This window comes from Triturus cristatus, chromosome 3_2 (genome assembly GCF_964204655.1).
Source record: "Triturus cristatus chromosome 3_2, aTriCri1.1, whole genome shotgun sequence".
Lineage (NCBI taxonomy): Eukaryota > Metazoa > Chordata > Amphibia > Caudata > Salamandridae > Triturus > Triturus cristatus.
The window spans coordinates 229,855,242-229,882,574 of NC_140584.1; the positions used below are offsets into that span (position 1 = coordinate 229,855,242).

At 43.1% G+C, this 27,333-nt stretch overlaps 1 protein-coding gene across 1 annotated transcript in view; it reads right to left on the reverse strand.

Moving 5' to 3' along the window:
* LRP1B (LDL receptor related protein 1B) overlaps positions 1–27,333 on the reverse strand; it is a 3,634,433-nt gene that overhangs the window by 874,181 nt on the left and 2,732,919 nt on the right. Inside the window, exons 42-43 of the mRNA XM_085647014.1 lie at positions 14,643–14,832; positions 13,218–13,422 (exon numbers count right to left, since the gene is read on the reverse strand). Coding sequence (XP_085503140.1) covers positions 13,218–13,422; positions 14,643–14,832 — 395 coding nt within the window. The remainder of the gene's footprint in view (positions 1–13,217; positions 13,423–14,642; positions 14,833–27,333) is intronic.

The following is a 27,333-nucleotide window of genomic DNA, read 5'->3' on the forward strand; positions in this document are numbered from 1 at the left end:
GGGCCACGAGTTAAAAAGAGGAATGGTTTGTAGATTCATCAATAGACACAACCCAGACTTACTTGTCCTACATTAAACACATCTGAACGGCAATAGTTTTGCCTTTTGGGTCAGGGTAGATACAGACCTGTGGCTCACTCTGGGTTTATAGCTGATGCCAGGGGAGTGGGTACCCTGGAGCATTGAAGTCTTCCACTGAATTCAACTCAGCTCTGGACTGACAGGGAGGGTTGCTATGCGGCTCTCCTCGGCAAGAGGAATGATTAGACCTTCTTGGTGGTATTCTGGTATGTCTCACATGGCTACAGCTCAGGCTTATATGGTAAAGTGGATCATTCACGCTCTGAAAGCATTTCTGATTATAGGGGGAGAGTGCAATCCACCTATGCACACATACCTTGATAGTCTGACATCCATGGGTGCCAAGGGGATGGACAACCATAGACTAAGGGACATTACCTAAGCGCTGGGGTTACAAGATCTGTGAAGGGAGAGATATCCTGACAAGATGCAATTTTCCTATGCATCGTCCACCTACGAGGCAGGTTCAAGAATGGATTATTTCCTGGTTCCCCAGATCCAGGCACACAAATGTTGTGGCACCACCTTTCTGCCAAGGGGGTTTTCAACCACTCACTGCTCTATGCCAGACTGATGACGCAGACTGGGGTCTGCCGCCCCAAATGGCATCTTCATCCCTGGTACATCAAGGATTGGGAAACTAAGGAGGACCTGGAGATGGCTATGGAAAAATACTTCACTGACAACAGGGGAACCATGGAATCTGATGCAATGGTAAGGGAGGCATGTAAACCAGTAATAAGGGGCTATTTTGTATCCAGGATATCTGGGAAGAAAAATGAGGTGACCAAACAACTGTGGGGCATGGAGCAGCGCTTATTGATGTGTCAAGAAGATTATCTGGCCACCCTGACTCCTGCGCTGGTGCACTCTTGAGCTCCTGAGAGAGCCATACAGGTAAATGAGGGAGAGGAGGCATGCAAACAGCTTAGGGCCATGCAACATAGACTGTGCAAGGTTGGTAATAAGGCAGGGAAGTTCTTGGCTTGGTTTCACACTGTGAGGAGGGTCAGAGATGGGTGTGGGAGGTGGTCATGACAACTTGGTGCACCGTAGACATGGTCCAAAAATTGCAGTGAAAATCGCAGAATGCTTGGAGTCCCTCCAGTCTCCCAAGCAGCAATGCACGACTGAGGAATTGCAGAGCTTTATCCGAAATATCCTAAATCCGGTCATCACACTAGAGGATAATGCTACTTTAGACAGAGATCTCAAGGTGACAGAGATTGCACAGGCCATATGCCATCTTAAGGGGGAAAAACTCCTGGTCACAATGGCCTGCGGACTGAATTTTAAAAACACCTGGGGAATAATTGGGGATCTACTCCTTCATATGTGCCATGATGCTTTGGCTGCAGAGAGCTTCCCACCAGACATTCAAATAGGCCAAATTGCCCTAAGGCAAAACTATTGGCAAGGGTTCTTGCAATCCATCTGTACGAGGTGAACAACAAATCGATTCACAGGGCCCACGCTTGGTTTATGCCGCTTCAAGCTACAGGACACAATATGAGACACTGATATAGTGTTCTTAAAAAAATGAGTGTTACTGGAGAGCCAGTGATATTTGTATCCCTGGACTCAGAAAAGGCACTCAATTCGCTCAAGTGGCCTTACCTAATGGCGGTGCTAGGGAAGATGGGGTTTGTATCAACCTTTATGGAATGAGTCTGCCTGCTTTACATGGTGCCGATTGCTAGGGTGCATGTTAATGGGACACGGTCTAGAGAGTTCTCGCAGGAGGGTGTCCCAGGCAGAGTTGCCCGGTATCACCCCTGCTGTGTTCCTTGCCCATCAAGCCCCTAGCAGAAAGGGTCCGGAGAGAGGCCCATCTGCGGGTTAGCATTGGAACCCCGACTGGGAGGATGTGATCTTCCTTTAAGCTAATGGCCTGTTGTTGGCTTTGGCAGACTCATTACAACCCAACCCCCGGGTGCGACAAATCCTCAATATCTTTGCAAGATACTCTGGGAGAAGATACATTGTAATAAGTCAGTGGCATGCTAGCCTACAGACTGACTTCCACTGGAGGATTAGGGTTGCCCCCTATGGTCATCAGTATCTGGTTTCCAGTATTTGGGCATCTTTATTACAAAAAGGCCCCTAATTTCTTCTAGGCTCAGAGACTTGAGGGGTTACTCGGTGATACAGGTAGGACATAGCCAGATTAAGAAAGCTGCTATTATCCTTGATGGGTAGGGCAGCGTTCTGCAAAATTATCTTCCTACCAAAATTTCCCTATGCCTTACAAAATAGACCTCACAAAATCCCTGAGGCATTTTGTCAGACCGTATAGCCCTAGGATAGTGTAAGACTCAAATCAGGGAGGCATTGCTTTGCCTAATCCAAAAATAATATACTGGATGGCACAACTGCAGGTGGGTAATGACTGGGCCTTTTTCGGGCCTATGGGTACCGGATTTCATGGCAGAGAGGATAGCTCTGCCTCTGCAGGGCGATCTGAGGGCTCTCTACAATCGGGCCACAGTACAGGGGGGTCTAGCCTCCATGGCCACAGTGATCCAGACATGAAGGACGGCAACAAAGGCAATGGGTTAGGAGGGGGAAATCCCCTTGGAAATGCCGCTGTTGGACATGGATGCTCTGACTGCTCTAAAATGGCTGGAGGGTTTCTAGTAGTAGGATTTAATTGGGATCTTCAAGGTTGAGGACCTATCGGAGGGATCTGGTATGGTATCTTTTGAGCATCTACAAGAGCAGTATGGTATGAGCTAGCACAATGCCAGTGATTTCATTACCTGCTGGTCAGACATGTTGTAGTCGCATTGTTCATCTAGGGTGAATTGAGGAAGAAATCCCTTTGGAATGTAGACACATAGGGCCTAATTACAAGTTTGGCAGACAGGGCTACTCTGTCACAAACGTGACGGATATCCCATTTGCCATTTTCCAATTCAAATATATCCTATGGCACTTGTAACACATTTGTGTGGTAGTATCCCATCTGCCAAACTCTTAATCAGAACCTTAGTGGCCCCACCTCACCACCATGTAGTGTCCATCACTTATGCCACCTTAGTCCGGAACTGTGTGTGGCCTTTAGACAAGTTGTAGGATAGCTGGGAGTAGGATCAAGGCATGCTGAAGGGTCAAACTGGGCAGAGGCATGCAGGTATTCGGGGGAGGTGGCAATCAGGGCTGACTTTCACTTCATACATCTCAAAATACTGCAGAGAGCATACTACATGAGGACGAGGTTCCATGCCATCGGCAGACTTCCTAGCGACAGGTGCCTGAGGGGGCTGCAATCAGAGGGAGACCCTGGTGAATACCCCGTGGGAGTGCTCAAGACTGTGGTCCTACTGGCAGACCATACGGGGGCACTTAGAGGAGGCAGTGGGATATCCGGTTGATCTGTCGGAAGGGATGGTGTGTTTGGGCATCTGGGGGAAGCAGACGCTGCTCTGGTACTCCTTTTTGTAACAGAATAAGTCTGACAAAATATGGGGCCCAGGGATGGAACCAAGGGAGCAAAGGGACCAACTGGTGGGGCGTCTGAACACTGCACGGTTGTACATCCTGACTGTAGGGAATGGGGCCACACGGCTGTTGGGTGAATTGTTCTTACACATTGATTAGTAACTGTCAAGACAATTTTCAGAACGCAATATCTTTTGGGGGATACCTAAGTTACACATGTCCTTCATTGTATACTGTTATATTGCACATAAAAAGTTTTTTAAATCTCTTCCATTGCAGAATACCAATACATGGGAGGATTCAGTGGGATGGGAGGTGATGGTGAGTGGGTGGTGGAATGGTGAGGACTTGGTGGTGGCATCCTTGTACTTTCCCTTGGGCATGCAGTTGAGTGGGCTGGATAAACTGTTAGAATGGATAGCAAGGGTCCCTGAAGCCCATTTGATAGTGGGAGACAATTTCAACCTGACACTGCAGGGAGGAATGACTAGTGTCGCTGCAACCAGATGGCAGCCTAGGGGGAATACTCAACAGCACACATTTATAGAGGTGCTGGATTTGGTGGATCTTTGGAGGGCCACACAACTGGGGCTACTCCGAACTCAAATGTTACTAACTCCATAAAGTTTATATCACAATTGGATGAACTAGATGCCAGAGAGACAGAGGGGTAGAGCCAAGAATACAAGATACTTGTCACAAGGCCTTCCAGATAATTTTCCACTGGTTACTGGTTTAAATTAGTGGTTCTGACTCATTTGGGGTGTATGCTGTAAGGAAGACAATTCTACAGTTCATAGATGTTTATTTCACAGAGAATGCTGGAACGGGGGACTCAGGGATAAACTTGTGGGAGGCATACAAAATGGTAATAAAAGGCCAATGTTTGCGTACATCATGGGTAAAAAGAGGAAACATGAGCAGGAAGGTCGGTAGTTGGAAATTAACCTAAGGAAGAGGGAAGCAGAATGTGTAGTGCATTCTTTCCCATAATTGGCACAACATAAGCAAATGCAATAAAATATTTGAAAAAATCAAATAACCAGCGGTGTGGGGAGCCTGCACTCCAAACCGTCCAGTATAACGCTCACAGGTAACCGGGAGGTCCATAGTTATACTGGATAGTGATACCACCATTGAGGGGTAGGAAAGAGGTCCCAACCTGACATTGAGGGGGGTGCCACAGGATATACTTCCCTAGGGTATGCTCAGGCAGTGGAAGAAACAACAGAAAGTGAGCTGGAGGACAATTTCCTACCAAGGAGAACTGCATGCAGCACCGAGCGAAGTTGGCAGTCCAGGTCGGAGTTAGAGGAGAGGCGCGGGTTGAAAATGAAGAGAGAGAGAGAGAGCTTACCTGGAAGGTGCAAAGGGAGAACAGAACCATGCACCCTCCCCTGGAGGAGAGAGGAGCTAGGCCCTGGACCCCACACAGTGAGGATCCCGAGGTAGACCCCTATCGGAAACACAAACACCACCAGATCATCAGCATAGGACAGGGGCCGACCAAGAAATACGGGATCAGGGTAGCCTAGCCCAAACTCAGTTAAGAGAGAGAAGAAGCAGAATGTTACCTCTGCGCATGCACTTGGAGAGCAGTGACAAGGTCATCTGCCACTCCCCCTGAACGCGCCAGCCAAACAAGCTTACCCCTATGGATATAGTGTCTATAGAAGAATATGAGGTTTTTGCACTGCCATTTGGCCACCTGCTAGCCCACTGGACCAAAAGGAGCGTTAGTACAATAGACCCTGGCCAGGGGAGGGATCCTTCAATCCAGAGGACATGGCCATTGCGGAAGACTGCCTCAGGCATGCAGGGGGAGATCCCAGGTGGAAAATCCCCTAAATGCAGGAATGCCTGAGAAGATGGGAGTGCTATGTTGGAGAAAAGCCAGTGGTGCAGCTCCTAGCCAAAATATGTCTATTGTTCCAGAAAAGGTACATTATGGACCATCTATGTTTGCATGGGCCCAGATGGACAAAGAATGAGTCAGGACCAAACTGCCCCCATTGATGGATGGGGCAGGAAAATGGATCTCTAGTTTTGAGGGAAAAAATGCAGGGATACACCTAGTGATATGTGATGCCAATAGTCTGCTCAGCAGCCTCATTGGAGAACTAACCAACATAATGTTTTTCTGAGCCTGCATCCCAACTTTCATGCTGACCAAGACAGAGCATGACAGGGCTGTAATCAATTAATTCAGATACCAGATCTGGATGGCCATTCGTGGAATGTTCCTTGACAACCCAGATATAGGAGGATTGCTGGGAGGGAGCATGAAACCATGGAAACAGTGACTGACTTTCTGGACAGAACGAGGAAATAGTGGGGTCACACAGGTTGAATTCTTCTACAACATCCTTAAGAAGGGATTGCCCACCGAAATACAGAGTGGTCTAGATAGTGTAGTAGGATTAGACACCAAGGGGCATATCAACAACAACCGGCGATAATTATTGCAAAGCGCACTTAGCGCTAGGATAATTATCGCCGGCTAGCGTGGATTTTTATTGCTGAGATAGCGTGCTATTAGCAACCCCTATCACAATAGCGATAAAAATCCTCACGCTAACTGGCTAACGTGAGATTATCGCTGGAAACCCAGCGATAATCTCACGTTAGCTTGTTGATAGGGACTCACAAACTTAGCCATGATATCCTCCTTCCATAGGACATCATGGCTAAGTCAGTCCTGATCAGGTGTTAGGAAAGTAGCGATAACAGGTGTTATCGCTACTTTTCCTGACACTATGCTTCATAGCGTGGGGCTTGATGATAGGAGAAATGTCGCTTAGCGACATTACTCCTATCATGTCAGGTCAGGAACGCCCACTGTGGATCTCATTAGAGATGCAAAGCTGGGCTTTAGAAATCCCCACGCTAAAGCAAGGTTTCACGCGTCAGCGTGACCTTGCTAATAAAGCGATAAAATTATCGCCGCTTTTCGGCCAAAAACGGCCGCTAAAGCGGAGATAATTTTTTATCGCCTCGTTGTAAATATGCCCCCAAATCTTGGCAGGAGAAACAGGTTTACATATTACATTATTACAGGAAGAAACAGGAAGAAACAGGAAAAGTACAGGGAACAATAGGAGCAAGCACAAGGAGGCGCTGCTAAGCTGGTCCAACATAAGTTAAAAAATACCACCTTTGAGGAGGCCGTGTTGGCCGCTATCATCTGAGAAGCATCAGTCTTGAAAGGAGATCCGCCACAGGACTCCAGAGGGTTTTCACCCAGTCCTAACGGCAGAGGTCAGGGAGGCTGGCAGCATCCAGACGTCAGAAAATGCTACTACTGTCACCGAACGGGCCACATGGCTGACTGAAGCTGCCTAAAAGCTTATCATGAGCAAAAATAAATAGGCCTGGGCCAGTCCCACCATAATCCCCATCCACAAAATACAAGCCCAGATCAACCTGAGCACACAGCTCATTCAGACACATGGAAATTAGGCAGCAAACACGGGAAACAACTTTAACAACGCAACCATTACAATGCATGCCATTACATTGCATGCCGTTGCAACGCAAAAGGTGTGCAGCAGTAGGTAGAAGGTGTTTGATTTAACTCCAACACCTTCCCTACTGTTGCACACACTGGAGTTGGAATAGAAAATGAATCTGTTCCAACTTCTAGCACCCCCCCCAACAGATAGTCGGAGTAAAAGTTTGCGTTGCAACAGCATGTGAAGACCTAAAACCAAGTATCATCCCTGAGGAGTGGTCCCTGGAGACACAGTGTTATTAGAAACAGTCTTACTATCAGTTTTTACTGCATTTATTTTTTTTGGACCTCCTACAGTATTAAATCTCATGTTGTTTTTATGAGTATGAGGATGACTGATGAACGTATGCAGTAGTGAGTATGGTGAGAATGTATATGTGTGGGTAGCTGTGGGGTTGCTAAAATTTATGAACATAGTGTTTGTAATTATGTATTATATGTAATAATTGTTTCTTGTATAAATCACCAGATGTTATTGAATATGAATATAAAAACAGTTTTCTAATTCAACTTATCTAAATAATACTTCAAACCAAAAAAAATTATTTGTAATAAAAAATAAAATGAGTTTAAAATAACCCTTTGTACTTGCTTCAATTTGCTTTTGGGTATAGACCAACTGTTGGCAGGATAGAACCTGAATAGTTCTGTTTGAAAGAAATATAGGTCTTGTTAGAGGTTTTTCTATTGTAATGGCATGCTTTGTAACGTCACATATCCAGCAAACACACTACAGCGACAAGGACCTAGTGGTTGGCCAAATACATGGCAACCACATTAGGTAGGGAACCCGGCCCAGCAAACACAGGGGCCCTCAAGCACAGCAGGGAGGGGTAACTGTCTAGGGAGGTAATACTTTTACACAATCGCCCAATCCAAAACACTTCATACCCGCAGAGTGCCTAGAAACAGGCACCCAAGTACTTCCACCTGAGTACGCGTCCAATGTCCAATGGGGATGGGTTCCTATCACTAGGTCGAACGGACCCCATTCTTCAACATTTTCAGGCCTCCAGCTAGTGGAGGTTCCCCCTTTGAGTTCCAAAACAAGGTGACGCTTCAGTGCAAGAAGCCAGGTTTTTGATGTACTTGGAATAATGGTGCCCTCCGAATAATCCATAGCCTACACGCAATTTTGGCACCTAGTCCGTAGGGAAGTTCACCAGGCCAATCAGCCACCTCGCTTAGTTGCTTACAGCATGACAAGAACCAGCCGTGATCCTGACTCCCATCGTAAGTAGGATCCTGTAGGAGTAGTGTATCACTTGGTAGCAAGTCCCTGACTCCCACTAAGAGCGGCAAACTAGGCCAGGGCGGTGAACTCGGATCCATTCGTGGAATTTTCCACATTCGGCACTCTGCAAAGCACCCAGAGTTACAAAAAACTCCACTCCACATTACGCTTGCAAGAGCGAGTGAGGAAAATCCAACCCTAGACCACCTCCCAGCAAGATTTCTCAACACATCCGGTTGCAGATGGTCACGACCGCCTGCATTGAGAAACCATCCATTTGCATTAAGGAAGTTGCCGCTCAAGTAGAAAATCTACTTGAGCGGCAGAAAAAAGCAATGCTCTCTTGCGCTGCACATGGTGTCATTCAGGACAAACACCCAGTGCTAAAAACCAGCTCCCAGTCCTACAGTAGACCCAAAGCATCCTCGATCTGAGGGAGAGGTGGGCGATGGGAGGGAACGGGGTTAAGTAGAGGACCTTTGCAGCCCCTGCACAAGATGCAAACCTCCACTGCACTCAACTTGTCGACACAAATGCCACAGGGCCACATGTACATCATTCAAGGAAGCAATCCCATTCATTGCTATAATTAAATCACATGGGTGCCACAGAGAGCTTCTCAACCCCACCGGTATGCTGCATTACAACCAACACTACATAAAACTTTAGGAAAGCCCCCAGTGACCTGCAGGATGGAGCCTAAAACTAGCCAACAAAGCTTTCAAAAACAGGCCATAGTCAAACCACCCAACTCCATTAGGGAAAGCCTTATTGCATGCCATGTGGGACCAGAGGGGAATATACGTGTCCCCAGGTCATGTTGCAATTACCCACAGCATCCAAATTGCTACACGCCCCCTTCCTTTCCTGGTGCGTCATGCATGTGTAGGTGGAAAGGTACCATTCACATTGGCAAAACTAAGCACACACCCATTAGGAAACAAAGGGTATTAGAGGGCCTGCAATGCCCGTAAAACAATAGTTAGATAAAGGAAAATAATCACCGCACTCATGAAAATTGCCCCACTAAAACCCCCACCTCTGTCAGGGAGAGGGGGTGGACCAAAATGACCCACAAAGATTGAACTAAGGTGCCCCATGACTAAAATGTTCATGGTTGCCTAAAATGACTCCCCCAACTGGGGCCACCTTCCAGTACCCCACTAAAAGGTTGAGCAAAATGGATGTACCAAATAATCGCATAGTACTTTGCGTGTTCATCATGTCCCATACCCCTGCTCCATAGGTTGCCACTGTCACACACCTACTGGCATTGATTGTTAATAGTTCCCTAACTGGTTTAGCACCCAGTTGTTTCGCAAAACAATGCACTCCATTGATCGACTTCTCCATCATCACTACCCCTCATTTGGCACCATAGCCTTACATGTACAGTTGCTATCAAATAAACCCCCAAAGTGGGAGAATGATGAGGCCTTAGTTAATTAAGAACAATTGATAAAAATGGCAGGTTTTTCATCAATCGGGCCCCAAAGGTCATAATATAGGTCTTAGTCTAATTGACATTTAAATCCAGATCTAACATAAATAAAATATAATCAGCAATGCTGCCCTCTCCTGATTGTAAGCATCAGCACTGCATCATCAGCGTGAAGTAGAATGGGAAGAGTGTGCGCACTAATGTAGACCGCATCTCACATCTACAACTTTAAAAATGTCTCTACTGGATTAGTGCACAAAGATAATAAAAAAGAGACTAATATGCACCCCTACCTAACCCAGCATTTAATATTAAAACTGTCCATATATGCACCATTTCTGTAGAATCGTACACCGGTATTGGAGTCACTATAGAGCTGTCTATGAAGGTAATAATACCATCCTCTACTCTTAACTCCTTCATAATTGACCACAGTTTTGAATGCAAACACAATCAAAAGCTGCTTAGAGGGCCATAAATAAATAAAAGAAAAATTACACCCCTTTTCACCATTGTGCACTTTTCAATTATAGACTCAAATTCAAGCACTGATAAAATGTGAACAACAATACAGTACAATATATGCATGTGCCCGTTCCCCCAATCAATGCAATGAAATATGCCCCATAACCTTCACGGTAGAGTACAAAAGCGAAATGGGCCTATAGTTTTTTTGGGAGGGCTTTATCACCTTTTTTAAAGATTGGAATTATAATCAAACTCTTCCACGACAGCTGTGGGCCAATCCTAGCAATCGTGTTAAAAACATTAGTGAGTAGGAGGCCCATAGTTCTTGATGATCACAGAACAAATCAAGGGAGACCCCATCTGAGCCTGGGGCTTTCCCTTTACTGCTTTCTGCCAATGCCCTTTCCACTACCCTAGTTGGAACGAGAGTGGGTTGTTCTCGGGGTTAAACATCCCAGGGCCAATCTGTACACTAGGCAATCTTATTTGCATGTATGGCAGAAACATTGTAAATCCATGATTGTGTACTTCAGTGGAAAGGTCAGAAGATTCTCGTAAATAAGGATCCTTAATCACCCTACAGAAGGACCTGCTGTCTTTTAAAGCACTAGCAATTTTACGTAAGACGGTCACTCTAGGTCTCTTCTGCAAGGCATAATGCAACTGGGCCCTAGCTTTAGTGCTTTGAGAATCAAACCAGCCCTTCAAATGAGAGCTGGGTGCTCGAGTATTACAGATCAGAAACTACTTAATATGAGTGGTGATAATAGAAAAAGCTGTGATAATCTGAGCCATCCCTGCCATGGGGTTTAGACAAGCTTCCACCTCTGTCAAAGACTGGCACATAACAGAAGGCAGACAAATTGCATGATCGGCCTCCATGGAGGTAGTTAAAAATTCTGAGAACATAATATAGTCTTTAGTTGAAGTATAATCGTTTCTCATGAACATGAATGCTCAACCCCCCTCATCATCCCCATAATTGTTGAACATCCCCAGGCTAAGCTTGATCATTTCATTTTTCAAGGAACAACCATACCATCATGTTTGAAATGAGCTTGAGTTTCCCCCCAGAATAAGAAGTGTGGCTCAATGGTTAAAGCGGCAGACCCTGATGCAGAGGTCTGGCCCGGACCAGGGTTCAATTCCCGCCTCGGCGGGTCTTGGGCTCAATTTCCCCGGACCCGTTAATTCTCGCCTCGGTGCCTATTCTAATCATGGGTCTCACTCTGCAACTCTGGGCAATAGCTTGCTTAATCTCCACAATGGCCCCAAAAGCGCAAGGATGCCTGGCTTTCACCTTGGGGGTGCCCAGGAGTGGGCACTTCACAGGGAAAGGCCAGGAAGGGTTCCACAGTGGAATGTGCACAGCGCCAGAGAGACCCTTTCGGGGGTGTACGGAGCGCTATATAAATGCACTACATTTACATTTACAAAACAAATCCGACACCATTTAAATCACTTTGGAAAGTATCATCTTACAACAGGCATTAATTAAAGCCTGTCATGGCAACCTGTGTACATTGGATCTAGCAATAAAGCATTTCCAATATGTCAAGGACCTTTGTTAAAACATGTAATGATTGACTGTTAATCTTGTGCTTGTCAATAAAACATTGTGATGGTCATGATATGAGCCATTGAACATGTTACTATCAATATTGTCATGGTCAATAATGTAGCGGGCACTGTAGAGCAAGCAATATTTAGGAATTTGAAATATGTCAGAGGTTTGCAAGCGAAGTAAAATATATAAGCCTGGAGAGATTTGAGTAATAGATGAAGGAATTGCAAAATATTGTAGTAGGAATGCAAAAATCACAGTAAGTAATATGAAGGAAAATACAATTTGTATATGGCACAGTCAGTCCACCAGGAAGGAACTTATGAGCGATAAAGAACCAGCAAACTGACGGTTAAAGGTATGCAAATGTCAAGAGAAAATCATACAGCTAAGGAACTAGAGAATAATGAGATTGTGCATTACAAGGAATAAAGGGTGATGGTAAATAAATTGGCAAATATACATAAAGTAGTAATTATCTGAAAGCAGGTGAGCTAGTACCCATACTCATAGGCACTCAACTATCAACGTTCAATTGTCCAGTAATGCTTCTTCTTATAAAAACACTTTATTAAGCACGCATTATTGCATATTATGCATTAATTTACAAATATCTACAAGTAGACAGTCTGAAATACCAATGAAGATACCCCCCAAACAGTTCACATCACTAGCAAGCCCTGAAGACAAAGACCACAGTACCTTCTATATAAATTAGACACATCATAAGGGGAAAGCCTGTCGCAAAGCGAGTTTGGGGGCCCCTAGCAGGGCCCCCTTCATCCAGTGCCCTCCGGTTGGTGACCGAGGGGGTACTGTTCATACCTGCACCACGTGGCTGGCGGTGCAGAGATGAACACAAACTCCCTTTTCTGTATGGGAGCTTGCGCTGCAGCCGGTTTCTGATCGTAGCACAGGCTCCCATACAGAAAAAGCAGTCGCATGTTCGGTTGCATCATAATTAAGTGGTCTGGACGGCTGACTGGAGGTCAGTCAGACCTGTATCTGCAATGGTGTTGGGGGGACGCAAGTCCGCCTGACATCGTAATAAGCCCCATGGTGTCTTTAAAGTCACTCATGGCCTCAACTGAATGGGCTGTATTCAGAGTGCCTTGAAGTTACCAGTTTTTATGCAGTACAAGTCTAAAAGCCTTTTCTGCACAGCAAATGGAGTAGATGACTGGAGGTCCCTCAGGCAATGAACTTCAGGTACAATGCCAGACGCAGTCAGGACTCATTTGTGTTATTAGTATTAACAAAGGCTGGCATTTTCCTTGACTTCATCTAAGGTAATGTTTAATTGTACACGCCCAACAGGTCCTAGAAGCCATGTGGTTCATTAATAAATAGCACAACCTCTTTCTGCAGGGAATTTGTGGCTAACCTTCTAGCACACAAATTTAATACATTCCATATAAAAATGGCAAAGTTGAAAACCACTTGTCACTTTGTTAACACTTAGTGTAGGATGACTTACATTTCTGTGTGAACCATCATATTCACAGCGTTCAATTTTTCCCAGGCTTCCATCAGAGAAGTAAAGTTTTTCTGCTCGGTGGTCAATTGTGAGTCCATTTGGTGTTAAGATATCAGTGCTGATAATAATCTGTGCATTTTTTCCAGAAAGAGTAGACCGCATTATACTTGGATGCTGCTCATTCCAATTAGTCCAAAACATTAGACTGTAAAAAGAAAAATGAATTTATATCCAGTTAAAAATTGAACTATAATATAAGACTTAAAATCTATCCTTAGAGCTCTTCCTATCAATGTCGCAATTCAGATCAACCATATATGATACTAATATACAGAAATATTTAACATTAAAATAATGTATTTTTTGAAGATACAAAATCAATGCATGGCTTTGGCTTACTAGCTAGGAATTGGACAGTGGCACTGAGGGGGCCTGTGTTACGCCCCTGCACCCATTCCCCGGAGCCTGCCACAGTCATCTCAGCAGCTGGAGTGGGGTAGAGGAAGTTGCCGTCTACCACATCTTACTTGGATTGAGACCGAACCAATAAGTAAATTGCTTCCCACATGCATTGCGGTCACTGTGATTGGTGCAATCAGTGATAAATGTGTCTTTTAGCATTTAATAATGAAAATGGAAACCTTCCATCTCGAAATTTCATCACCACCTCCTGATGTGTAACATGGCATCCAAGGTCTCTTCTCTATCCTGTAGAGGTGCTGGAAACAATCATATATTCAGGGATGGTTACCAGGTCCCTGTTACTAGCTATTCATGGAATCTGTGACATCTAAAAATCTGACCCCTTGAATCTTTTGCAAGCATGTAGCAAATGATGGCAAGGACACTCAGAAATGTCTACACCCAGCTTTGAAAAAGATACACTAAAATGCATGCAACAGTTATGGTATGGTGTTATCTCACTTAGAGATATAGGATCCCTAACATATGAACAATTTAACATTTTGGTCCAGACCCATTGTCTTTCAGTGAGTGCCTGGTAACTTTGTGCACTGTCCTACTCAAGCCGTTTGAGGGTTTACACAGAATAACACTTTGTCATTACTCACTAGAGCATTATGTATTGTTGGTGGGTCGTTGGAACACAGTGCCACACCATGAAAGTCTCACTGCAAGCACATTGTTTGGAAGCATGACCAATCTTTTCAATGGTTATATATCAAAGTGTTATTGTTAAAAAGTGATAGTATAATGACATTTAGTTAAAAAATATTTAGAATATTAAGGTGCTTTCTTATGTGTGCTGTGCTGCACAATAATGAAAAATTATGAATTACGATCATGTTAATTAATAGGAAAGTTGCATTTATGAATTCACAGTTGTTAACTTCTAGGGAGAACAGGAAAGTTTCCAAGTTACTGCACAATATCATAATGAAAACGGGCGACAAATGATTAACTTACTTTTGGCATTCATCTAATGCCAAAACATGAGGATGGTCATCCTCAGACATTGTGATCACAGCTTCCTTGTTGAAAGACCTTCGGCGTCTCTGGTCTACAGTATGCCGTGTGATTGATGAAGTGGTTGAGCTTGTCCAGTATAAAGTATCCCAAGTCCTGTGATAGGCAAGGCCCTCAACAGACCCTACATCTGAAAATAAGAATAGAAATACAGAATCAAATCTTTCATTTTAATAATACCACCAAGTTAAATTGGTCAAACACTGATCAGCTATTTATATGAGCAAATACTACTTTAGGAATCCTTATAGCTAATTTCCTTATTCCTTTAAACACTGTGTTGTAAAACTTCATATTTTAACCTTTTATATTGGTAAAATACATTTGATTCCAAGAAAATGCTTGTGGTTTATTTCACATACAATGGGGCAGATTTATGAGAGACTTGCGCCCCTTTTACGCCGCCGTTGCGTCACTTTTGTGACGCAGCGGCGGCGTAAACCCTGCGCCATGTTGCGCCCCATTTACATCGTGACGCATCTATGGAGATGCGTCACGGTGTAAAGCCCTGCGCCACATGAAACCTGCATCAGGTTTCATGTGGGCGTTGTTACTCAGGGGGGGCGTTCCGTTGCAGGAACGCCCCTGAAAAGTGACTCAGTGAAATCTATAAGATTTCACTGAGTCACTTTCCCAACGCTGATGCGTCAAAACCCTGCGCCTGCTTGAAGCAGGCGTAAGGCTTGACGCACCATGTTAGGGATAGGGTAGGTTGGAACAGTGCTGGAGTTGCGTCGCGCTTGCGACGCAACTTCAGCACTGCGCCAACCTTACGCCGGCAGATGCGTCATGTATCTGCTTGTCCGTGCGCCACGATGTGCCGCATTGTAAATGCGATGCATCTGCGTTGGCGCAAGGGCAAACTTGCATGACGCACCTTCCCTGGCACATCCATGCTGATTTGCAGGGATGCGCCAGGGAACATAAATCTGCCCCAATGTGTTTTGATTAGGCGTTGGTATTAATGTTGCAAAATCTGGTATCCAGCCTTCAGGATCGGTCTGAAAAGACCCTCCCTAAGGGAAAGATTTACCGACATTTGGCGCAATGCACACAGCAAGACAACTTGCTGCGCTGCACTGTGCGTCTTAAATTGACGAGGGCAGGAAAGCCCCATATTTACCAAGAGATGGCGCTTTACAGTTCTTCTTTTTCTGTGCTGCTCCACTGTGTGAAGCCTAATGCCAACGTAGGCACCTATACGTCATGGTGCGAAGGTGCATGCATTACAGACAGGATTGTTTTTGTACAGAAATGGAAACCTTCCTGTCCAAAAACAATCCTCACATGCAGCACATGTAGAAAGATGAAATAAAGAGGAGAAATAAACATATTTCTTCTCTTTACATCTCTGTTGGAATGGTGTGGCATTTTGTTGCATTCCTAGGTTTACTATTGTTAATAAATCTGGGAGTGCACCAAAGATCCACAGGTAGATGCATGGGAACGCCCACACACCAACCATGGAATGCCTTCCCATTACAACGGAAGGCAGCTACTCGTGCTGCCTTGCGTTTCTCTAGATTTACTAAGCCACTCAGAAGCACTAATGGTGGCCTTTGATAGATTAGTAAATCTGATATAAGGGATTGCGTTGCCATGAGTCACCTTGCACCTAACGCAAGAGCAAGACAAGCCCTTAGTAAATCTGGTCCCATGATTATAACGTCTTGCAATTCTTCAAGCATAAATATTCTGTGGTTTTACCCCATGCTAATTGTGGGTGGCAATCCATTACACTTACTGATGTTGCTTAAATGTAATCCAGTGCTATGCTGACATGGTTAAAATCACCATGGTGAAAATAATAAAGTTAAACATTTTTCTTTGGCGTGCCAGTGGCAAATCACCAAGGCGGCATTTGTTTCACATTATAAATGCTCCTCAATGTTAAGCAATTTTGTTCAATCCCTGTCCCACCAAACAGACTTTTATGACATTTGGATGTAAAAACAGCTAATTAGAGCTTCAATTCTGATCAAACAACCAGCCCACTCATGTTTGACATTGTCTAGTGCAGGGGACTTTTAAGTTGGTCTGTAAAGGTGGGATCCATGCTAGATTTACAGGGTTAATTTATTACTGGAAACACTGAGTTCAATTATTACTGGATATCTAAGCTGCCTTCAAGACTGAAAATCAATCTATGTTCATCCACACCATGAGGTCTCACATGTGATACATAGTATATCACATGTTCTTTTCCCAATGGAACTGACACTCTGTCATTCATATGGGCACCTCCTGGTACCATAAGATTGTGATTATCTGTGAATTTTCCCAGGTTTCCATCGTGTTCTCTGTCGTCTTCAACCTTTATATAGAAAAGAGCCCTACTACCAAATAACATCATCAAAGTACATCAATAGGCCCAAAACACAGCACTGCCTTTGAAACTCTCTTCTGCTTCAGACATACAATGCCTCAAAGACTGCTTGCACCTCTAAGGGCCCTACTAATAAAATAGCATCATCGAAATTCACCAATTGGTTGATGAGACAAAACTGTCTTTGAAGGTCACCTCTGTTCCAGACATCTGACACCTCACACACTGACTGCACCACATCCTGAATTAACCAGAATTTTAAGCAGAACTCATGATAATCATCAAGAACAACAAACAGCAACTAGTTAAAAGCTGGCTTAATGGTATAAATCTTGACCAATTTGAACTTAAACATTCACACAATTCCAAGTCTTTCTTGACACTCATCTCACTCTCAATGAACACATTGCTAAAAAACCTAAGCTCTCTCAAATAAAGAGAAAACTATTCTCCCCAAGAAGGCGGCTTCAGACTTTTGCATGTAGATGGTGGTATACCCTGCTCCACAACCTCCCATATTAGACATTGGTACCCCTTCCAGGCATCCTACATGCAGCAGTATCCCTCATCAAGGGCCTTACATTTGATGACATTAATCCCCACCAAGATCGAGCTCCACTGGTTGTCCTTGCCAACCTGCACGACCTCCAAAGCAGCAACACCATCTTTAAGGCCATCATGGCCAGCACCCCTGTCTAATGTCACTGACAAACTCACCAACTTTGGTAGCTCTTTCCGCTGCACAGGGAGGACACTATTATATCATAGATGAAGAAGTACAAAAAATCAAATACAATGCAGCAAACCTTCACCTCTGTATGCATTATCTGGAACACCATCCCCTCAATTATCGGGACTGCCCTGACCCTACTCTAGTTTAGGAAATAACTGAAGGCGCTCTCTTTAAAGACCACTATATTATAATGCTGTTACATTCAACTTTCACTTTTATAAACCAGCTACCTTAGGACACAGCAGAAGACAGACATCTTTAAAGAACACTGCATATCGATGCAGTAACAGTTAAATTTGGTTCTTAGAAATTAGCTACATCTCCACCTAATGAAAGGTCTGATGACACACCTCTTTAAAGACACTGCATAGTGATGTGGTACAGTCCATTTTCTCCTTTAGAAAATATCTACCTTTCTAATCAACTGCTGACTAAATATTACCTTTGGTCGCCAAAATCAGGCCATAGCCTTCCGACTACACCTGGAGTGCCTAAAAATCAGATACATACATATAAATGTATCCTATGTCATAAGCTTTAACATCTGGCATGAATCAGCTCCTAATAAACTCTTACTAGCCACACTTATCTACTGTATATCGACTGACTGTCCAATGGGAACTGACTTAGGAACATAGAGATGCCCTGCATGCTGAATAGGTTCCCATTCTTTAAGAAATATGGCTCTCCAATTAAACATATAAATACAGCAGGAACATTACCAAGGCACATATATACCTTCACATAGCAGAAAATGGAGGCCTTATTGCAGCAGATAATGGCACAGTAAAATATCTGCTGTAAATCTTCTCCAGTGACTTGGGAAAATGTAACTAATCGATGACTACCAAAGACAAAATGATTCCCTAGGATAGTCCTGAGAAATAAGCCCAGAGACCTTGTCCAAGTTAAGTCTTGTAGTAACTCATATAAATGAAAGCAGGCCAGGTGTAAAAATGATGAAGAGGGGACCTGGACCGTGTCTAAGGCAAGTACCCTGAAATGTATCAGAAAAGTCTGGAGCATCATTAATGGTCCTCTCTTTGGATTAGAGGTGGCTGCATACCAGGAGGCACATATTACTGAAGATGCATGAATGGCATACTTCGAGGATATCTCTAATTTAGTCCCTGACGAAACTAGAGAAAGGGAGGGTGAGCTGGAAGGAATCGCGTCTCTGATGTTTAATTGTGAGGAAGTGAAAATGGGCATTATGGGCCTCGTCCATAATTGTACCCATCTTTAAAAAGGGGGATAGAGATAGCCCTCATTGCTACAGTCCTATCTCCCTACTTGACTCAGCAATAAAGGTCATGGGACGTATCATTTTGGCTAGCATTTCTGCATGGTCTGAGGAAAGGAAAGCATAATCTGAAATCCACTATGGTTTTCAGGCAGGTAGGTCAACTGTTGACCAGTGTTTGCATTTGTGCCTGGTCCTATGTAAATATACAGTTGCATGTTCCGAACATTTAGGATTTATGGACCTCTCAAACACATTTTACTGGGGTAATTGGTCAAAATTGTAGCAGATCATGCTCAGTATGGGGCTTGACTGTGACATTGCTTTGTTTTTTAGAGATCTTCATAGAGATACTGAGGCCTCAGTATGATTTTCTAAAGATCTATATTGTGCACGTTGCTTTGGCATAAAAAGAGGGGTTCAGCAGGGTTGCATGTTGGCCCCTTTTCTGTTTAAATTCTATGTTAACAGTTTAGAGAAAGCCCGAGTTGATGCAAATCTGAATGTCCGCAAGTGGGGTCACGCAGCCTGCAGATGACACAATCCTTATGGCTAAAACCGCTAAGGGACTGCAGTCCCAGTTGAACTCCCATGCTGGCTTCATGAGGAAGTTGGCCCTATCGGTCAATGAGAAGAAATCCTTTGTGATGATTGTTGGTCCACACTCTATTAAATCAACAAAGTTTAACATAGGATCCTGCACCCTTCCCAAGACTAAGGTGTTCACTCATTTGGGCATGTTGTTTGATTCGGCATTAAGCTGGCACCCTCAAATCTTTTTTAAAAAAGGACATTTTTTATGTTCTAATGCTGCAGTCTGTAGTTTTGCCTCAAGACTGGGCACTAGACCAACTAGTGCTCTCCTGCAAGTATATAGGCCCAAATGTATTTCTAAAGTGGTCTATGGATGCAAAATCTGAGGATACGTTAAACCTAATGAGCTGCAGATGTGGAATATAGGTGTTTGAGGCGGTTTTGGTGTCTCCCCCATTGCACCCCACCTTCTCAGTGAACAAGGAATTAGGAGCAGGGTACTTATGGACATCGCGGGCTTCAATCCTCTCGCACTCTGGATGAACATTTGGTTAAGGCCGGGCATCAAGGTTAGCATGGAGATTTTAAAAGACTGTTTATCTCTTGATTAAGCACTGCATTGTCCCTGGCTTGAGCATATTAAGGCCTCCTTTCAGAAGCTGGGAAGGGGAGACATATTTAAAATGCCAAAGGGGACACACAAAGCAGGTTTTAAAAGGATGAAATGCACTTTTTTAGGCAGAAGCTTATCAACAGGGATGAGCTTGCTTTAGCTAAGCCCTGTGCACTACGTCATTTTATGTTAAAGACAGTGTCAACTGCAGAGTCATATCTCCTTGCTGTCAAAAGTAGGCATGGCCATGTTTTGCAAACTAGATTCCATTTAGACTTACTGCACATCTTGTTAGCCTATCCTCGGGGCAGAAACAGGGTCCATAAACTTACACCCTGCGGTTGCGACATTAGGTCCCCTCAAGATACATTGCAATTCATTGTTTTGCAGTTTTTACGAAATGCCAAGGAAGGCGTATGTTATCCCTAGCCTGAAAAGGAAAAACTTCTCCCAAAGTCAGACCGGCCCTTATGCTTTTGGGATATATGATTTTTAACGTATTTATTTGTTGAATGCTGCTGTAAGGCGGAGGAACAGTGGTGACTAGGAACTGTACGAGCCTTGAAGCAACTAGCTCTTGTTAATACCTACCGTGCCGCATTAGCTTTGTTCACACAATAAGCAGAGATCTTATGTATGGATAACATTTTATGCTATTTTTATCCGTTTTATTGACATCTTTCATCCGATGTATTGTATATTGTATGTGCTTTTATGGGTTTTTTCTTTACTTAAAACCGAATAAAGCTAATCTTGATTAATTGATTTCCTAATGTAAAACTGTTAAAACTAAATTCCCTTTATTCAGCGTGAAAGACAATGGGCTTCATTTCTGAAAAGTGGCGCATCACTGCGTGAAAACAGTGATGCGTCACTTTTCACTGCGCCCTCCCTGCGACTCCAATGATGCGTCATATTTACAGTATGACGCATCATGTCGCAAAGAGTCACAGATACGTCAGTATTTCTGACGTATCTGTAGGCGCAAAAGTGACGCATTGCTGGAGTGTGTCACAAAAGTGACGCAACTCCAGCAATGTATCCTTTCACATGGGGTAAGCCCCATGTGAAAGGGCCTGCGTCAGTCTTACGCCTGCTGTGAGGCAGGCGCAAGAACTTGACGCATTTGCACCCTAGAAGTGGCGCAGTGATATCTCGTAGATTTCACTGCGTCACTTCTACGATGCTTACTTACGTGGGAACGCCCACCCTGCATACATTATACCTGACGCAGGTATAATGTAGCGCAGGGGTTTACAAAGTGACGCATCTAGGTAGATGCGTCACTTTGTAAATATGGCGCATCATGGCGCATGTTTTACGCCACTGGTGCGTCACAAAAAGTGACGCACCGGTGGCGCAAAAGTGATGCAGGGGCTCATAAATGAGCCCCAATATTTGAAAATGAAGTAGAGCATTGTATGAAACGCCATGTCGGCACAAGCTGCGCTTTTGTTTAAATGCGTTTTTTGTCATTTGCATTAGTAAGGAATATCTTTCAGAGTCTTACTCATTCCTAGGAAGTTCAAATGGCTAAATATTTCGATGAAACAAGGGTGTTGCGTATTTGTACGACAAAGTAATATATACTCTTTAAATCACCAACTATCACTCATCGGTGACTTATTGCACCAACTACAGGTACATTGATGTCTTACAAGAGGGCAGAATACAATTTTAGATTCCATTAATTTTAAAGTCATCTAGGCGGCAAATTAGCTATGAGAAGAAATATATTTCAATGCTCCAAACCAGCTATTCTATTTGATTCCCTTTTCTTTTATCCATCTGACTTCTCAAGAAGGAAACCCCATCCCTGTTGTAGAAATTTTTTTTGCCAAACTCTTCCACTACCATCAGAATGTGTGAAAATTGCGGGTTTTTTTTGTTTTCTTTAAACATTTAGGGGCTCATTTATGAGCCCCTGCGTCACTTTTGCGCCGCCGGTGCGTCACTTTTTGTGACGCACCAGTGGCAGAAAACATGCGCCATGTTGCGCCATATTTACAGAGTGACGCATCTAGGTAGATGCGTCACTTTGTAAACCCCTGCGCCACATTATACCTGCGCCAGGGATAATGTATGCAAGGGGGGCGTTTTGACGCAACAAAGGGTCGTAGAAGTGACGCAGTGAAATCTACGAGATTTCACTGCGCCACTTCTAGTGTGCAAATGCGTCAATTTCTTGCGCCTGCCTCACAGCAGGCGTAAGACTGACGCAGGCCCTTTCACATGGGGCTTGCCCCATGTGAAAGGACACATTGCTGGAGTTGCGTCACTTTTGTGACACACTCCAGCGATGCGTCACTTTTGCGCCTACAGATACGTCAGAAATACTGACGTATCTGTGACTCCTTGCGACATGATGCGTCATACTGTAAATATGACGCATCACTGGAGTCGCAGGGAGGGCGCAGTGAAAAGTGGCGCATCACTGTTTTCACGCAGTGATGCGTCACTTTTCATAAATGAGGCCCTTAATATCCCTGGTCTAATTAAGGCAATATAGGCACAGGCTTCATTTTTATTATTGCCACAGGCGGGTGCACCATTTAATGTTAAACAAGTAAGCTCTGCAACCCTTTTTTTTGCAGCGTTGCAATATACAAATAATTGCAATCAAGCATAATTGAATCAATGCATAACACTTGATCCCATGGGCTGTCCCAATACAGGAATTGAAAAAAGAACAACACTAATTGGGCCACTATTGTGTGCCATTGATTATCTACTGATTTATTGGAAGACATGTTGCTTATGACATATTATGTACTGATTCTAGTGTTGCACCAGACTCAAGAAATAGAGCTGCATACTTGAAGGGCCCACATTTTTAATTATGTGGATGGATTTTCTGGTCTATCAGTAATGATTCACAATTGGTACCTATGGCCACAGCAGCAGGTCGAGAACCAGGCTGTGAAAACAACTCCTGCTACCTGATTCTCTAGTCAACTGCTTATATTTGTCAGAACAGCTCTCACATGCTTAAGGATGCAATGAAATTGGTGGTAGTGGTATGGGGCTTCCTAACTCACCCACCATTCATCTGTCTCCCATCAGAACAGTATTGACACGCAGAGGATCTCTTCATACGCAGACACCCCCACTCTTTTTAAATCCATGGAAGAGGGAATAGGACAGATTGGGAGTGTTCTTAGTTGTATTGTTCTATCTCAGTAATAGCTGCCAACGTTTCACACTGCACACCTCTCTTGCGTCCCACTGCTCTGAGGGAGATTGTCAAGGTACTAACCTGTCCCCGCTCTCTTTAATATCACCATAGCATCGTTATCTGCATCTTTAGTGAATGAGGTATATATCAGGAGATCTATCCATCAGACACCCATAGAACCATGCACAAGCACGAAGTCTTAGAAAATGCTTGTATGAAGAATAATTTGCACATGTTTATGGGAAAATTGGTTCTGCAGTTAGCATATTTGCTTAATTCAGTTTTTCAATGGTCTGCAATAGCACAGAATGTTAAAACATCTTTTAAGGATCCGGGACATGCCTTCTAATGCCCCCAAAGCATTAATGGAACTGTGGATATTTTTAATATAATGTTTTTATTGCTCGGTATTGAATTTACTATCATTTTTATATCATTCAGTAGTCAAACATTCCATAATGTTGTATATGTCCTAGAACCAGACTTTAGCAAAAGGGTTACCTCGATTTACTCCAAAAAGATTATTCACTTTTGCTACCTGTTTTTTGTACATTTATTGTTAGCAATTCTCAATACCTGACTCTCAGGTACAGTAAATTCACAGTAATAGGACTAAGAATTATAAAAACCACTGTCCTTCTTTCTAGATAAGGTCATTGCAGCACAGCAAGGTAAGACAAACTGGGCTGGTTACATGTGAACATGTGTGCACTAGTAGGTGAGACTACCGCGAGACTAAAGGTAGTCTGCCGCAGAAGGGACTCTGCAGGGATTATTGCTGTCATAACGGTAGGTCTGTGGGGATCAATGGAAAAACTGTAGTGCTTTCATTGTATCATATATATGACTGAATTCTGCTCTAAAGTACAGTTTATCTCCACTTAGGCCTCCCAAAACTAAAGCAAGGTATCAATCTAAGTTAAGACTTGCATGCTGACTTTGAATTAGTAGTTACCAAGACACTACATCCACATCTTTTATGGGAGTTTAGGAATTGTCATATTTTCCTGACTGAGCTCATAATCAATTTCCAGGCATTTGTGTCCCCTACTGGCCGAAGTTAATTGCTCTGCTGCCCAGCAAGGGCCTCACCACATAAAAGAGGCAGAGTGCAGTAAATTGAGCTGCTCGCACTGTTTTTTTTTAAGCTGGGAATTTGTCCCGTGCTATAAAATCATCACACAATGCACCTCGAGTGGAGGTTGTCTAGCGTATGACTTTTCTCACTCACACTGGCCAACTTCACATTGGTGAGCCGCATGAGAGGGAAAACTCAGCTCTGCTACGTGGAGTTATACGGAACTCCGAGCTTCACGTGGAACGCTGAGTGGGCAAAACTCCACAAACTCCACCGGCGGAGCGGAATTCATCACCCACCTCTAGTTAAAACCATCAGTGCTCTGAAGTAACCAAAATGTGTCACACTGCACTTTATAATCCTGCTAAATAAATAGATGCACTTTTTTTAAGGGTTAATGCATGCATAAAAAAAATCTGCTGTATATACTCGTATGCAAATGCGTACACACACATACATGCGGAAAGCTGATGGTATCAATCTTCCCAGTAGTACTCGTGGATTTTTTTTAAATTATCCAAGAAATTTTGAATCAACTTCCAACATAGAAGTAAAAGTGAAAGAGTTTATGAGTCAGAGAAAAGTTTCAGTGTGTAAATGAGGGTGTATGCATATTCCTCAGCAAACACCCATCACCTCTTATTGACCTGAATGAATGTTCTTCAAGCAACAAACTGTGAGTGGCAGTTCAGGTACACAGTAAATATATGAAACACTGTCCATGAAAACCTATTTTTATGTTCGATCCATGACATATAATGAAGAATTTTAATCAGTTGTTCACAGGAAGAAAAAATGTAGTATGTAATTTTCTTAACTGGCTGGAAGCACATATCCTTAAAATGTTGCATTTTTGAAATAATTGTGACATGGTACTTACACGAAACATGACAATTAGAAACAATGGCAAATTAAATTAAAAGCCAGCCAATACATTTTAATCTCATCTTCGAATGAAAAACTGCAGACTTTGGGTTCTAATAAATAAAACTGACACTGAAGAAAGGAGTAATTATTTCCCTCCAGTGACATACAGTGAACAGTTCCTTGGATCAGTCTATCCACTTAATTCATAACTGTGTCGATTAAAGGATGGTTATTAAGTGCTACCTGTGAGGTTTTTTTTAATTAATTGAAACATTCCATCTATATCACTTGATTCTGCAGGCTAAGTAGTACTTTATGTGAGCTCAATGTGGCATAGCGCTGCTACTCTGTTGTAACTTCATTCTTTGACCTACACGTTCATTAGTTCATAAATATGTGAAAAGAACTCGGTAGCCCGGCTCTTTCTATAGAATACAGATGCATTAATCGTGGCGCTTTGTACAACTCCCCTTGCAGTGACTTTGACGGATCTTCCTACCGATACACATTCATGCCAAGTCAGCTACTGTTAAAGCCATTTGTGCGAGACAGACATGAAGCAGGTGTGCTCTGTTCAGCCCATTGCTGCAGCAGTCTTAGAAAACCTGTCTGTCCAGCTGATATCTGTTTCATATCATGATTAGGGCTCCCGGTTTTATTGTATTTCATTTTTTGTCATTTCCGTCTGTATTTATCCATATTTATTTTTTGTTAACTTTATCTGTATTTATCCATATTTATTATGCATTTTGTGAAAAAAGTAAAGCTAAAACTGGTATATTTTCACATTTCTTTAACCAATAAATCTACAGTCTTGCTTGAATGCCTGTCAGGTTTCAGTGATATAAACACCCTAAATCAATGCACTTATATGAAAATATGCACATTTCATTATCAGCCTTGTGCATAGCTACTGCTGTTTAAGCCTCTTTACTAAAATCCCTTTCTTTTTTAACCACTTTACCTATCCTATCAATCCGCCCAGTTATTGGCCTGGCAGTCATGGCAAAGTGTATTTAGAAGCACTAAAAAAGCACCCAATTTTCATTTTTATCCACATTTAAAAAATAAATACAGACAAGAAAATAAATAATTTTCTGTCTGTATTTATCTGTGAAAATCAGTAAAAGAAGGAACACATGGTGCCTTAATCATGATCATAAGGAAACGGCATCGATAGGGGATATTTTAACACTCACTGCATTTGCCACCTGCGACGACGCAAAATTATGAAGAAGCAATTCGTGTCTCTTTAAATAGAGCTCTAGCGTGAAAATGTATCTGCACTGCTATAATGACACTTATCAAACTGACGTGAAGAAGACTTCAGGAGGCATTAATTCCTATAATGAAGTAAACCAACCACGCTCAATGCGTGATTGACAGGGCCTTCACTTTTCTTAATATCATCATCACGCATGGCTTACCGAGGATTTCTTCATGGAAATATGACAATGAATGTTTAGTATTCCATTCTGCAAACACTGAAATACAAAATTATGCTCTTTCTTTCTGACCAGTGCTAAATATGCATTTATATCATCAGTGCTTTCAGACTCACTGATGAGCATGTTTATTTTCATCTCTTTTTCTCCGGAACACACAAGGTGCAAGTAAGGCATTTAAGGCTCTCCTAAAAAATGACGTTGACGTTCGGCTGACGTCAAGCCTCTCTATAAGCCATAAGATCCCTGTACTCCTAAACAAGAGTCGAATCTTTGTGTCTATTTTCAACCCAACCCTTCCTTACAGCTGATCCGCACTCAAATGTCCCGGATGGTTTACCCCATTTTGTCTCAAGTGAAAGTTTCATCATTTCGAGTCTTGGTGGCAATGTGCAACTGTCAGTTGCAACTTGCATTTTAATTTTTTAATAATTTCGATTTTTTTAAAATATATTCTGTTAGAACTGGAGGTCTCTAGTTGGCAGAAGTAGGTACCTTTGACCAAATTGGGACCCTTGCTTCTAGTCAGGGTAATGGGGAACACTTCTAAAATAATCCCTGCTCACCCCCTTGGTAGTTTGGCACGAGCAGACAGGCTTATCTCAGAGGCAGTGTGT